Source organism: Sorghum bicolor, chromosome 2, assembly GCF_000003195.3.
Source record: "Sorghum bicolor cultivar BTx623 chromosome 2, Sorghum_bicolor_NCBIv3, whole genome shotgun sequence".
NCBI lineage: Eukaryota > Viridiplantae > Streptophyta > Magnoliopsida > Poales > Poaceae > Sorghum > Sorghum bicolor.
Genome location: NC_012871.2, coordinates 4,557,129 through 4,571,701, shown reverse-complemented (window position 1 = coordinate 4,571,701; position 14,573 = coordinate 4,557,129). Strand labels below are relative to the sequence as shown.

The 14,573-nt window shown below is 48.4% G+C and overlaps 1 protein-coding gene and 1 pseudogene across 1 annotated transcript; both read left to right on the top strand.

Moving 5' to 3' along the window:
- LOC8081178 lies at positions 9,585–11,153 on the top strand (annotated as a pseudogene).
- LOC110432576 lies at positions 13,165–14,175 on the top strand. Its single transcript, XM_021453317.1, has 3 exons — positions 13,165–13,172; positions 13,260–13,616; positions 13,716–14,175. Exons 1-3 carry the CDS (start codon positions 13,165–13,167, stop codon positions 13,777–13,779), a joined length of 429 nt encoding a protein of 142 aa, XP_021308992.1. The 3' UTR covers positions 13,780–14,175.

Genomic DNA, 14,573 nt, shown 5'->3' with positions numbered 1-14,573 from the left:
ACACGTGTTGGCGGCCATCACGGGGACGACCCTCGATCTCTTCTACCTCGTCGTCAGAGGCCGCCCTGGTTTCCTCCTCCTGGGCTGCGTCACCCCCGGTGGTGGTCCCAGGCGCCACCGTCCCTTGGACCAGACCTGGGGAGCCCGCAGCCGGAGAGGCTCCTGCTCGGGGCGGCGGGGGGACTTCACTCCCCCCGGCAGGAGGAGCGGTCGGAGACTTTCCCTTCTCCGAAGAGTCAGTTGCGGGAGCCTCCCCGGCCCCGGTCGGGCTGCTTGTCGTAGTCGGCGCCGCACTCGGGAGCTCCTCGGTGCTCCCAGGCGCGACTGCAGCACTCGGCCGCTCTGTGGTCTGGGGGGCCGCATCCCCAGAACCGCGGGCAGGCTCGCCCGTTCCCTGGCCGGCAGTTTGGCCAGGGTCGACATCCGATGCCGCACTACAGGAACAAAAGTTAAAAAAAAAAAAAACAAAAAAAGGGGGAGTCCAAAATACGTAAGTTGAACACTTACAGATCTGACCGGCGATGGGTCGCGGTGAACCTCCTCCTCGCCCGGCCAGTCGGCGCCTGTGCCCCCACCTCGGCAACCTGCGGGGCAGCCGCGCCGCTGGCCACTCGATCAGTGGCGACTGGTGCAGCGTCTGGGCGGCCCCGAGGCCGTCGGACCAACGACGGCGCAGCCTCTTCGTCGTCGTCGTCGTCGTCGACGATCCGCACGAGCCGACGACGCTTCGGCGCTTGGCTGCTCTCCGCCGGTAGGTCTGCCGGCAGCTCCGGCGTCGGCAGGGGATCCACCGGCAATGGCCTTTTCCCCGCCACCCTCTCCTCGGAGGTCGGGACGGGGCGGGCTCTGCCTTCCTCCGGCGGGACCTCTCCCACAGGATCTTCCATCCCCGGTGCTAGTGACACGTACACTACACACCGGTCGATATCACCGACCTGCAAAAGCAACAGAGGTGAGCCAACTGCAGACGACATAAGAATCATCAAACGGACTATGCTACATACCTTTGGTGCTGGTCGTCCTAGCTTGAAGGCTTGCACCCGATCACTGCTGCGGGTGAAGCCCCCATCGGCAAAGTTAAACAGCTCGTTCAGCAACTGTTGTACCTCCGCCTTCTCCAGGATCTCCGACCGCATCCTGGTCGGGTCTGCGCTTCCGGCATATTCATACGCCGAGTGCACCCTCTTCTGGCAGGGCATCACCCGGCGGCAAATGAAGTTGCCGACCACGCTAAGCCCATCCAGGCGCGACCAGTCGATCAGCTTCATCAGATCCGCCACTTGACCGTCGTACTCCGGGCGGTCGCTCCAGCTCGCCCTCTTCTCGGGAACGTACCCCACGTCGCAGAACGTGGAGCTGCCCGGTTCCTCCCTGACGTAGAACCACCTCCTGTACCATTCGGTCAAAGAGGTGTTCCATGGGCAGTGCAGGTAGCGGTTCTTCATCCCATCACGAAGGTTGAGGTATACTCCACCTGCAACCTTGGAGCCTCCAACTGCTCCCTTCTTCCTCAGACAGAAAAGGTACCGGAAAAGATCAAAGTGCGGCTCTATGCCAACATAGGCCTCGCACAGATGGATGAAGGTGGAAATAAGGAGAATTGAGTTCGGGTGCAGATTGCAAATCCCGATCTCATAGTACAAAAGAAGACCTTGTAGAAAGGGATGAACAGGAACACCAAAGCCTCTCTTGATGAAATCTTCAAAAACGACGATCTCACCGGCGCGAGGGTCGGGGTAGCTCTCCCCTTCCGGCGCCCTCCAGCCGCCGAGCTCTGCGCCGTGCAGAAGCCCCATGTCGACGAGGTCACCAAGAGACTTTGTGGTGCTGCGAGATTTTTTCCACTCCTTGGCCATCAGTTCGGCCCTCTTCCTGGAATCGCTCTTCGCCATTAGAGGTGCGAGTGCGCGCTGGAGCTAGGAAAGTGCAGGAGATTGGAGAAGATGAGAGCGGAAGATTTGAAGGCAATGGCAGGAGAAGCGGTACATGAGGTCCTATTAGGCCCTTATAAACCCGCGACCCCACCTCTCCCACTTCCTGTATTCTCGGGAAGTGGGCAGGCCATGCGGCGGACGCGGCGTTTCAGTTTACAATGATTATAGGCAATTAATGCGGCGGAGTTTTCGTACCAATTGATGGTTTCCTTTTCTCAAACCATGCAAAGAGCGGTTGTACAGTTGCCAGGCGCGGCTTTTCATGCATCCGTCTGACATATCGTCAGGAGACCCCGTCATGTCAACTTTAATGGGAAAGATTTTTTTTTCAAAAGTAAGAAGACACATACGCCAGTGAGTCAGCAATCCGGGGACTGCACCGACCACCGAGCACTCGACGCTCGGGGACTGGTCGCCCAGTCTATCAGCTCGGAACTTCAAGGACTGCACCGACCACCGAGCACTCGACGCTCGGGGACTGGTCGCCTAGTCTATCAGCTCGGAACTTCAAGGACTGCACCGACCACCGAGCACTCGACGCTCGGGGACTGGTCGCCCAGTCTATCAGCTCGGAACTTCAAGGACTGCACCGACCACCGAGCACTCGACGCTCGGGGACTGGTCGCCCAGTTTATTAGCTCGGAACTTCAAAGACTGCACCGACCACCGAGCACTCGACGCTCGGGGACTGGTCGCCCAGTTTATTAGCTCGGAACTTCAAAGACTGCACCGACCACCGAGCACTCGACGCTCGGGGACTGGTTGCTCAGTCTATCAGCTCACAGCTTTAAAGCATTCACCGACCACTGAGCACTCGATGCTCGGGGACTGGTCGTATAGTATAGTAACATGTAATTCCAGGCAGCACACTAAGTGCCTGGGGACTGGTCTTTTCGATTGCAGACGAGCATGACATGCTCGGGGACTGGTCTTTTCGATTACAGACGAGCATGACTTGCTCGGGGACTGGTAAATTCAATTCTTTAGACCTTGCTACAAGGCTCATACTTCGCCTTCCAGCAAGCTCGGGGACTACATCGGTACGATGCATCTGGCGATGCATCTCGGTTTCGGAATTTCTTTGAGGACTTTTCTTTTGACCCTGGCACCACGTGCCTACGTCACCTACTACCAGGCTCGGGGACTAAGTGGGCACACTTCACCTTGCGGTGAATATGCTTGCTATTTTGAAGACTACATTTTTCGCAAAAGTAAAGTGGGCACACTTCACCAAGAAAGAAATCTTTTTTAATTTAGAGCACCATGCACTCTTCAAACAACCTGCTTCTTCGATGACAATGTTGATCAACTGTCTTTTGAGTTGGTCAAAATACTGTTGCAACTGTCTGGGCGACTTTCCCGCTTATTGAAGACGTCAAGTCTCACTGATCGAAGAAGCTCAAGGCGGCGTGTTACATCACAATACATGGTGCTCGGGGACTAGCTGTGGGGGGATAGACCCCTATACCCTTACGGCTAGACTTGGGCCAGGAGGCTTGGCCCATTACGAGACGAGTTTAAGGTTTGATCCGACAGCCTGGAGTCTCGCACAAGGAAGCAAGATGTGGAGATCAAACAGAATTCTAGTCGGTTAGAATAGGAATTGATATCGAACTATCTATGGCAATTGTAACCGACTAGGATTAGTTTCCAGATCTGTAACCCTGCCCTCCGGACTATATAAGGAGGGGCAAGGGACCCCCCTAGGACATCATATTCTCTCAGCACAAATCAATACAACCAGACGCAGGACGTAGGTATTACGCCAACTCGGCGGCCGAACCTGGATAAAAAGCTTGTCCGTGTCTTGCGTCACCATCGAGTTCGTAGTTTGCGCACCGTCTACCGATAAACTACTACCGTGGGTATACCCCAAGGTAGACTGCCGACTAGCTTTCGTCGACACTCTTCTTCTTGTCCTTCGGTGCCCTCTTAAGCCACCTTTGGTGGCACTAACCCCTCATCTTTTATCTTGCATTGTTGATAAAGCCTCGTCTTCTCCTTGTCATCCACCTCGTTATTTTTGTGTTGTCAGTCGTCATTGTCATCGACCTCGTTAGACACTAATAGTTTTGGTGCTCTGGATTCAGCGTAAGAGCTGTTCTCCTGGCTCTTTCTCTATCTCTCTACCTCTAACTCCATGTGTTTTCCCTAGATCTACACTCAGATTCGAATCCGGTGAGGAACTAGAGGGCTGGATCTGTGCTTCGTCGATGTCACCAGCTGCAAAGGTACGACTAACCCTAAACCTAACCTACAACTCCAACCAAAGACTATACTAATTAATCTTATGTTCTTTTAAGCCGTTGAGGAACTAGGGCGCCATCGAGTGATGACGGCCAGCTCCGGTGACGACAATGACATGGCTGAGATCGGTACCAATGAAGAGTTGCGGATGTGCCGGATGGCCTAAGATGACTATATATGAGGATGATCTGTGCAAGGACCGTAAGGCCTTATTCGGCCATAGTGTTGAGGCTTCCATCAATGTTGAATATTATTCGTTGGTCTGAAAAGTTATGACTGAAAAATACCGTTCGCTGATTTATTATGAGAGAAAAACACTGCTGGCTGGCAGAAAAAATACGGCTTATAAGACAAGCTAACGTAGAGGACGAGAACAGTGCCAAAAGCGCTTACGTCCCTCTACCTCATGTTGTGTGTCAGGATTATCAAGAAGCTCTGCAAAACCATACGTCAATGGTAAGAAGGTCATGTATGGAGCTAAGTGCATGCATCGAGCCGCGCATATATACGCCCCTCTCGATCGGTTGAATACTATATATACCTCAAGTCCCATATTTACATGTTTCCTGAAAATGTCTAAAAAATCCATGTCCACTTTAATTTACATGTGCCTGTTCCTGAATGTGCACAGAGGAAGAAGATGTGCTGTGCTGCGAGCAATAGGGTGAAATTCGGCTTAGGACTGCGAAAAGAAAGGAATAAACTGATCCTTTAGATCTTTGTCAATCAAACAAAACAGGAATGAAGATGATCCGAAATCTTTTCAACATTTCTTCCGGTCTAGAGTACATAGGCTTTTCGCGTACGTCAAGCTTAGCTAGCAGAAAACAAGCCGCCGCCAGCGGCACGCACATAAACCATATATATAAACCCTAAACAACCAGCACTCTCCGATCCTCTCTACTACATCTACACACGCACTCTCCTGCACCCACACGCTGGCACGTGTGCGCGCGTTCAGATCGATGCAGCGTTATTGCGTCGTCGCCGCGGCAATGGATCGGATCCTGCCGCGCAGCAGCCTTTGCCGCCGGCAGGCGGTGCTTCCGCAGGGCGTTCTCCGCCGCCGCTCGCCGACGACGCAGCCCTGCTGCCACACTCGGTGCGCGGCATCATCAGCAACTTAGCAAGCAACTACTTCGACGACTGCCGGCCGGAATGGTTCGTCCGGCCGAGGGGCGCCGGCAGTCCCAGCATCTCCATGCCATGCCCATACGACGCCGCCCGCGGGTGGCGCTACAGCGACGCCGTCCGCGACCACTGCAACGGCCTCGATCATCCTCTACGAACGCAGCGACTTCGAAGAGTCGCTGTGGGTGGTCAATCCCGCCACGAGGCGGCTAGTTGGCGGTGCTGCCGCCATTAGAGGACGCCGTCCGGATGAGGCCCACCGCACCGCTGGCGCCTACCTGGCGTTCGACCCGTCCGTCACGCTGCACTACGATGTGTTCCTGATCCCGGAGGTGCCTGATGAAGTACCCGAAGGCCGCCGACGACACGAGGGGGATGAGGAGGAGAGTCTCGAGCTCGACGACGATGCTGGTGCGCTGCTTGTTTGATTGCTCAGCGGCGGAATTGGCCGCCGGCCGTGCACAGGCTGCAGGTGTACTCGTCGAGGAGCGGGGTGTGGTGTGGGAGGAGAGAGCCTTCGTCCGCGAAGGCATGCAGTGGCGCCCCGGTTGCGACGGTTGCCGAGGCGTGCTCTGATTCGCTGGAACCAGTGTATTTTGTTGGGCCAACTCGTCGCTACGCTGTGTTGGAGAGGAGCGCTTTACGTCCATTGCCGTGGTGCCTATGTCATAATGTTTCTTATGTTTGTACACGTTGCCTTTTTCCATGAATCTATTATGTTCTTATAATGTTTTGTTGTATATAATTAATGTGTGTCATACATGCATTATTCTTTTGTTTGGCATAACTAAAATATTGGAGCTTATGTGAGTGAAGTATTTATGACCTTTATATGTTGTTTTGTAGGCTGTCTTTGTTAGAAGATAAGTATCAAACAATTAAAACACCAACAAATATTGAAGAGAGCAAGCGTACTAACCATTACCTTGGACGATCGGTTAAGGGAGTGATCATGAACTACGAGTATGGACATTAGACGAATCAAGGGGACAAATGGAGTGGGTGTTGGAGCATCACAGAGATCTCAAGGCATTGCATCAACAAATTCCAACCATTAATTCGGTACGACAATAAAGATAAAATTAAGCAACCATGGGCTATGCTTTATTATATCATTGATAAATATGACTTGGAGGTTCAAGAAGCATCCGAATGGAATTCAGATGATGATGATATTCTAGAGATCACAAAAGGCAATTTGGGACTGGGTACTGGATCAGACTTCAGATTTCTATAGGGTTTCATCCATACAAAGAAGTTATGTTTTTGCGGAAAGGATATGATGTGGTAACCTACCATTTGAGCAGCTCAAAAGCACAGTACTTAGGTCATGCTTACCCATATAATTATGAATGGAGCCCTTGGGCCATGGAGGAGTCATTTATATACACCCCATGCTTAGTTGATGCCCTTCCTAAAGATGATCTATCCATATTTGAGCCTATGGACAAACCAGAGACACCGGTGGGGCCAAGTGCGCCGTCTCCTCGGGAATCTGCAGTGACCGGAGTCTTCACGTGAGGTAGGGCTAGGGCGGCGGCGGCGTTGGTAGTCCAAGCGTTGTGGACGAGACGGAGTAACGTAGATGGATGATCGTGTAAGGAGTAACGGAGGAAATTTTTGGTAGGAGGGTTTAAGTGGATAATTATCCCACCTCCACCTGAGACCATCAAATTAGAATCATATGCTCTAGATTAGAGTTTGCATAGTTTACACAGCTAGTAGGTTTTCATAGCATACTCTCCCATTTATCTCATACTAATACAAGTACTATATTTACTTGGGGCCTAAAATCTTCTAAAAAGCAAGATCCACTTTTATTTTATTTGTGCCTGTTCCTGAATGCAGGTCAAGGACCATGGGTTTAGGACTGAAAAAGACTGATCCTGAATCTTCTTGAATTAACGAAACAAAAGAAGAAATGAAGATGGTCTGAAATCTTTTGAGAAAATTAACTGTATGGCCTTCTTAAAACTCAAGCTTTCTTTCTTGGTCACTTACCTATATTTGACATGCAATCCAACTTTCATTTGCTTTTTGGCCTTCCTGTCAGTTTAATTGTAACAGTGTTAGAGAAGAGAAAAAAAAAGGTAATTTTACCCGAAACAAGTATAGCACTTCAAGAAGGATTCAAACTTGAAGGGGAAAAAAAATCAGATTTGGCACTAAATGAAGAGAAGTTGACCGCTGAGGAAACATCAGCTAATTCTTGATCCAATTGTCCCCAACGACGAACATGTTTCAAGCAATAAATAGCAAGTTCGGCTGAGAACAGATTGGAGATAAAAGTGCTAGTCCTGATCAAACCAGGTATCCCAGTTTTGTACAGAAAAATTGGAGACATGTCCAATAACAAGGTGAAGGCCAAGCCATCCTTTTGAAGAGCTTTTATATAAATATCAGAATATAGTCGTGCAGAAGCGAAAGAATCGACTAAACGAGAACCAAAGGAGTTCTTCCATCACAAGTGAACGAACATCAACATAATTGGTGGTCACCTCAGTATTCTTCATCACATATCCTGCCAATGCATATGCCATGGACTGCATATCCAGGTATTCTAATTATAATCCATGCATGGTTTCGGTATATTCTTGGTTGCCATCTTGTCAAAATTCTAATTATGCTCTACGAAGGAGTCATCACATTGCGATCAGTAGCTGACTTGCCGTGGCTGCATCAAAGTTTATACTATTGAATGTGCTTAAATGTTTAGAAAGGCACACTATTTTCTGTATACATTTTCGATGTTGATTATAGTTTTTGAACTTTATTTTGGCTACATTGGCAGGCCCTAGCTCACCCTCTCTCCTATATTCTCTCTCATCCAGATGAAATTTTGTTGAGTTGCATATGTCTTAGCGAATCTGATATGGTTTAATTGCTACACTTTTGTTTATAGCCTATGTGCCAAAATGAAAACGAACTTAGGTTAAAAAAAATTTAAAAAGTCCATTTCACCTCCCTGTACTTTCCTTAAGTCTAGTTTTTATCTTTGAACTCTAAAACCGGATAAATTATCTCCCTCAACATTTAAAACCGTTCATTACTTCCCTGATCCGGTTATAGGTGGTTTTGTCTTTTTTATTTATTTATTTTGGTTGTTTCTTTTTTTAAAATCATAGTAGATCACAGAAAATCATAAAATAAAAAAAAATCTAATTTTCTTACACTCCACACGAGTAGATATACACAGTGAATGTTTTAGTACAAAGTTTTTGATGTAGCTTTAAATATATATTTTCTGTAATTAATTCAAAGTTGTAGTTTCTTTGGTCCAATTGTGCTGAAATTTTTATGGTAGGCTAATTACTATATAATTGAACTGTAGTAAAAATTTTATGCTCATTGGGTAATTTTAAAAGATTCGTCTTGTAAAAAAACTAATTACCTGCGTTATAGATTTATTTAGTTTATGCTTGTTAAAATGTTTTAAAAAGGTTAAAAGTGTGTAAAAAAAGAAACAACTATGAAACTTTTAATTAGTTAAAGCTACAATAACTTGACCACCATAAAAATTAATCATAATTAGACCATATAAACTGTAGCTATGAATTAATTATAGAAAAATATAGACCTAAAGTATAACAAAAACTTTATGCTAAAACATATCATATTATATATTTATTATGCAGATCTACTTACGTGGAGTCTAACAAAATTAGCTTTTTATATTTTCTATTTTTTATGATTTACTATAATTTTTAAATATTCATCCAAAATAAATAAATAAATAAATAAATAAAAAGACAAAACCGCCTTTGAAATAGACATATAACCGGGTAAGAGAGGTAAAATGAATGATTTTATAAGTTGTGAGAGATGGTTTACACGTTTTTCGAGTTTAGAGAGAAAAACTAAACTTCGAGAATAGTTCGTGGAGCTAAGTGGACTTTTTACAAAACAAAATGAAACCTAGGCCTTGTTTACTTATTTTTTTTCAAAATAGGAATAGTAACACTTTCGTTTGTATTTGACAAATATTATCTAATTATGGACTAACTAGGCTCAAAAGATTCGTCTTGTAAATTACAAAAAAAACTGTGTAATTAGTCTTTTTATCTATATTTAGTGCTCTATACATGTTCCGCACGATTCGATGTGATAGAGAATGTGAAAAATTTTACAAAATATTTTGGGAACTAAACAAGGCCTAACTTGAAACTGGGCCCAAAATAGATGTAAAGGTGGCCTTTTTCTAAACCCTAGAAAAAAAGGAATTCCCCTGGACACGGAGGAGCGTCCTTGGCATCGACGCCGCATCATCATCATTTCTGCGGTTTCCCCTCCCTACTAGCTAGCTAGTCTCCAAATCCCAGCCGAATTTCTCGCTCGCAGCAGGAGTGGACTGGTTGAGCTGAGCATGGAGGGCGCCCAAGATGCCGCCGTCAGGGACCAGGTAGAGCTTTCCATGCGCCTCCTCGCCCACCTCGGCAGCCCCGACGCGGAGGCGGAGTCGTCGGAGCCCACCAACGTCGCCTTCTCGCCGCTCTCCTTTCACGCCGTCCTCTCCCTGCTCGCCTCCGGCGCCTCGGGCACCACCCGCGACCAGATCGCGGCCTTCCTCGGCCCCGCCGGCGCCGACGCCCACGCCGCGCTCGCCTCCAAGGTGGCCTCCGGCGTCCTCGCAGGGCTCCCGTGGTCCGCAGCGCCATGGGCGTCTGGGTCGACGCCGCGCTCCGCCTCAACCCGGCATTCGCCGACGTGGCCGCCTCCCAGTTCAGAGCCGCCGCGAGGAAGGTCGCCTTCAGTGATAACCCCGAGGCAGCGCGAGAGGAGATCAACGGCTGGTTTAGGAGCGAGACCGGCGGCTTGGTACAACCCGATGAGAGGGAGATCGATAGTGAGGATGAGGAGCAGCTTGTTCAGTTTGACATGGACGAGAAGAGCTTGTTCGACGACATTCTCGCCGAGGGTTCCATCGATGCCGGCACGGCCGTCGTCCTCGCCAGCTCGCTCTACTTCAACTGCAACTGGTACGACCCCTTCTACCCGAGTGGCACCGAAGAGGGCACTTTCCATGTCTCGCCGGACCACGCTGTCCGCGCGCCTTTCATGACGGGGAACCACCTGCACACCCAAATGCGCATCGGCTGCCATCCTGGCTTCAACGTCCTGCGCATGTCCTACACCGACCGCAACTTCGCCATGTACATCTACCTCCCCGACGAGCTCGACGGCCTGCCAGGCCTGGTGCGCCAGATCGGCTCCGACCCGGCGGCGTTCCTGCGCAAGACGATCGTGCCGGAGAAGCCCGTCACGGTGGGGAAGCTCAGGATCCCCAGGTTCCTGGTGTCGCTCAAGGTGGAGGCCTCGCGTCTCCTGCGTGACCTCGGGCTCGACCTGCCTTTTGACCCGGCCATGGCCGACTTCTCGGCGATGTTGATGCCGGATTCTCCTCAGCAGGTGGCCGTGTCGGCCATGCTCCACCAGTGCTTCGTCAGTGTCAACGAGAAAGGGACCGTCGCTGCTGCGGGCACCGTTGGGAACATGATGGGCTTCGCCATGCCGGATGATCTCATCGTCGACTTTGTCGCTGATCACCCTTTCCTCTTCTTCATCATGGAGGAGAACATCGGTCTAATCGTCTTCGCAGGTCAAGTCGTCAACCCATTGCTCCATTGAATTGATCGCGGTAGGATCTATCCAACTAGCCATAGTCCATATATACTCCATACAAGGGTATGGAACAAGGAAGAGTTTACTTTGATGCAGACTTCTACCAATCGATTAGCAAGAACTCATGGCATAATCTCTGTGTATGCTTAATGGTAACTGTTTGGCAATAATAGTGACAAGAATTTCAGTACTTTAACCTCTACTTACAGCGAGTATTCATCACTGTCTGTGTCCAGTACTTATCATTGTCTGTCTCTGCTACTTCAGTGATTAGTCATCACTATCTGTCGACTCTGCTGTTGTTGGTGCTTCTTGCGCTTGCCATGTATGCATGCCGCTGTGTGGGCGAACTTTGCCAACAGCTAGCAAAGAGTGTTTTTGCAAGACATTGTTCTAATATCCTCAGAATGCCTGCAGTACTCTGTGTTATTTATAGTTCACTAGTAACATATATAAGTGCATACCATGAAAGATTGATGGCCGGGCTGGAACTTAATATCCTAGAGGTCCTAAAAAATGAATTGGTTGGTGTGGAACTTTTTATCAGGTGGGGAAAAAAATGTTTTCAGAATCAGCTGTTCTGTAGGAGGAACTGGTTGGTATTGAAATTTACTGTGTGTTCATTTTGTAACCAATATAATGAATTTCTCCATCTTTTCACTGCACGTGGATTTGGAGGCAGGGAGTTTTCAGTGTTTGTGTTCCCCAAAATGTGATAGCTTTTGTCAATTTTCGCAATCAGAAAACCTCACCAGTCAAGGGAAGACCTCCCCCGAAGTATTGCTACACGCACCGAGCATCTCCAAGAATTTGCTATTTTTTGCTTGGCAAATCTTGTTGTTTGCCAACTCTCTAAATAATATAAGGAGTAAAAAAACACTTTGTCTCCAATAGTTTGCTATTTTTGAGTTGCCAAAATGAAAAAAAGAGTCCCATAAGTTTTTTTCCCCATGCACAACTGTTTAAGCGAAACCCTTCCTCTCTTGTTCGTGAAGGACGCTGCCGCCGTGTGGAAACCTTTGTCATGCTTGTTGCAGCTGCCCTTCACCGTCGTAGCCAGCCATCAGCTTCTCCCAACCCTCCCAACCAGCCATTAATAGCCTCTCCCTGCCGCTGCCGGCCATCAGGTTCTCCCAGCCGACCATCAGATTCTGGTAGCCGGCCATCTCTTCCTCTGTTGGCCATCTCCTCCACCCAGTAGGCCATCTCCGCCAGCAGGTCTTCCCAGCCGCGAAGAGAAAGAAGAAGGGCGGTGGTCCTGGCTTCACGTGGGAGGCGTGACCTGCTCTTCACGCGCACGGGAGAAGGAGCTGCGACCGCTTCGTGCGCGTGGGAGAAAAGGCGACAGCGCAAGAAAGACCGATGCCAACTACGATACACGCGCGCATCTATACGCGCTGGGGGAGGAAATATGCCAAGTTGGGAAAAATAGCAAGTTGGGATGTCAAATTGTTGGAGGACAATTTTTCTTATTTTACCAAAAAAATGTAGATGCCAAGTTGATTTGGCAAACTCTTGGAGATAGTGGGCACGAACCTTGGCTTTACTCTTACCGAGCCACACCGTAATCTAAACCATAGTGTCACGCTGGTTTCTGCGCTTTATGAAGTTCTAGTAAGGGACCTTCCTGTTAGTCGGTCAATTTTCACAGTTCAATTCATGCTGTTGTATGAACTTATATATCCACCTTGGCCGGTAACTGATCGATCACTACCCAGTTGCACTCGTTGGTATTGTTTTTTTTTGCAACAAATGTCACTACAAGAAATGGTGCTTTACATGACGTTTTTCGGTGACCTTCTCAGAAATCATCACAGAATTACATTGTCTATGCCAAGGATGATACAACCGTGACGATTAGACGTCATAGAGCAACTTGGTTTGGTCACAGATGAAACATCCAACATGGTGCTCATGAAGCATCCAACATGCATGTCTTGTTAAAGTGTGCAAAAATTTATTGTTGATCCTAGGAATTGAACCTTGAATCTCTTTCATCAAAGGACTCAAGAGTTCTAATCATCGGGCTAGTGTTTTGTTGTTGAGTATTGCCTATCACTACCACAACTTAGTTCTTTCCCGTCGGCACTCACTCTGGGCGCGAAAAACCGAAACCCGAGAACCAAACCGAATTACCCGAGACTGAAACCGAAATACCCGAACCGATCAGTTTCGGTCCCCTGTTAGGTTCCAGCATCTCAGGAACCGAATTAGATAAGGTCATTTCGGTTCCATGCCTTGGTTAACCGAAATAACCCTAATTACCTGAAATGTGTATGGCCCATAATAAACATACACTGAAATGTGTATGGCCCATTAGCCCAATAGGGTTTTCCCCCACTCAGTCACTTCTGCTCCTCACTCCACCCCGAACCCAAACCCTACCAATCTCTCCCTTCCTTCTCTCCCCGCGCGCGCACTCCTAGCCGCGGCGCCCCGCCGCCGCCTCCGCCACGCTCGCTCCGCCCAGAACTCACCCTCCCTGCCCCGCCCCGCCCCAGCCGCGGCCCGCTCGGCATCGGCGTGTCCATGCCACGCCCTGCCCGGCGTCACTCCGCCCCACTCTGGCCGGCCGTCGGCCACTAGATCTGGACCGTTCGAGAAGCCCAGGGCCGTGGTCAAGAAGGTCCTCACCGAGTCGCAGCCCGAGGGGCAGAGCGCCACCGTCCGCAGGAGCATCGGCAGGTAAGCAAAGCTGGCAAATGCTCTGATTCAGTCTGTCTCTTTCTCTCCTCGATCAGTCGTTGACTTGTCCTCGCCGCCGTGCACGTACTTTGCTTGCAGGCATGAACTCCGGAACCTGGATCTCTTCCTCATGCTCGACTCGCAAGAAAGAAATGCTATGTAATCCATTATCTTATTTCGGTTTGCATTTCACTGATTCAGCCTCACTTGCTTCTGGGCTAATTTAATATTTTGGTTTGTTAGATCGACTACATGAAAATGATATCTATCAGGGTCAGTTTCGGCCAGAAAGAGACATATTTATAGAAAAAAAATCTCGCTCAACTCTAATTTGTCTGATCTAGCTGGGATACTATGGTAGTAGTAGTAGTAGTAGCTGAATAGCAGTGTAGTTAAATTACTCAATAATCTCAGTCTCAATTTTAATTATGAGCTCTCAATAATCGAATATAGGCTGGTATATTATTTGATATTATGTGAAATTAGATTCCTGATCTGAGTTTTTGTTTCTCATGCGTTTGCCGATTGGACTATTTGGAGAGCCATTTAATTCCATTGATGTTCATGGTGTCTCTGTTCTATTCAGTTGTTGCTCTTTGTAGCTGTAAAATACCAGAGGATGCTCAACAAAGAAAACTGTTCGGTCCTCCTTGGAATCAATGACATTATTCTATGTTATTGTTGCTCTGGCTTGAGGAGGTTGCTGGCGATCCTAGATCCCAACGATGATGCAAGGTGATATAGATCTGATTGTTGTCTATTTAGAAGTAGCAAACAAGGACAATGATCTGACTGTTGTGTTCTTAAAAAAAAGATTTGACTGTTCTATGTTTCATTTAGATTTTCTGTTCTTGCATCACTAATGGAATAAGTACCATGGGACAAGACTATATTATTGTACAGCATGAATGAATCCCAATGCACTATATTATTGTACCATGGGACAATGTTCCGATT

Bases quoted from the DNA above. Each gene is read 5' to 3' on its own strand.
- LOC110432576 (XM_021453317.1), top strand. The intron at 13,617-13,715 runs GTAAGCAAAGCT...CTTTGCTTGCAG, and splicing joins GTCCGCAGGAGCATCGGCAG to GCATGAACTCCGGAACCTGG.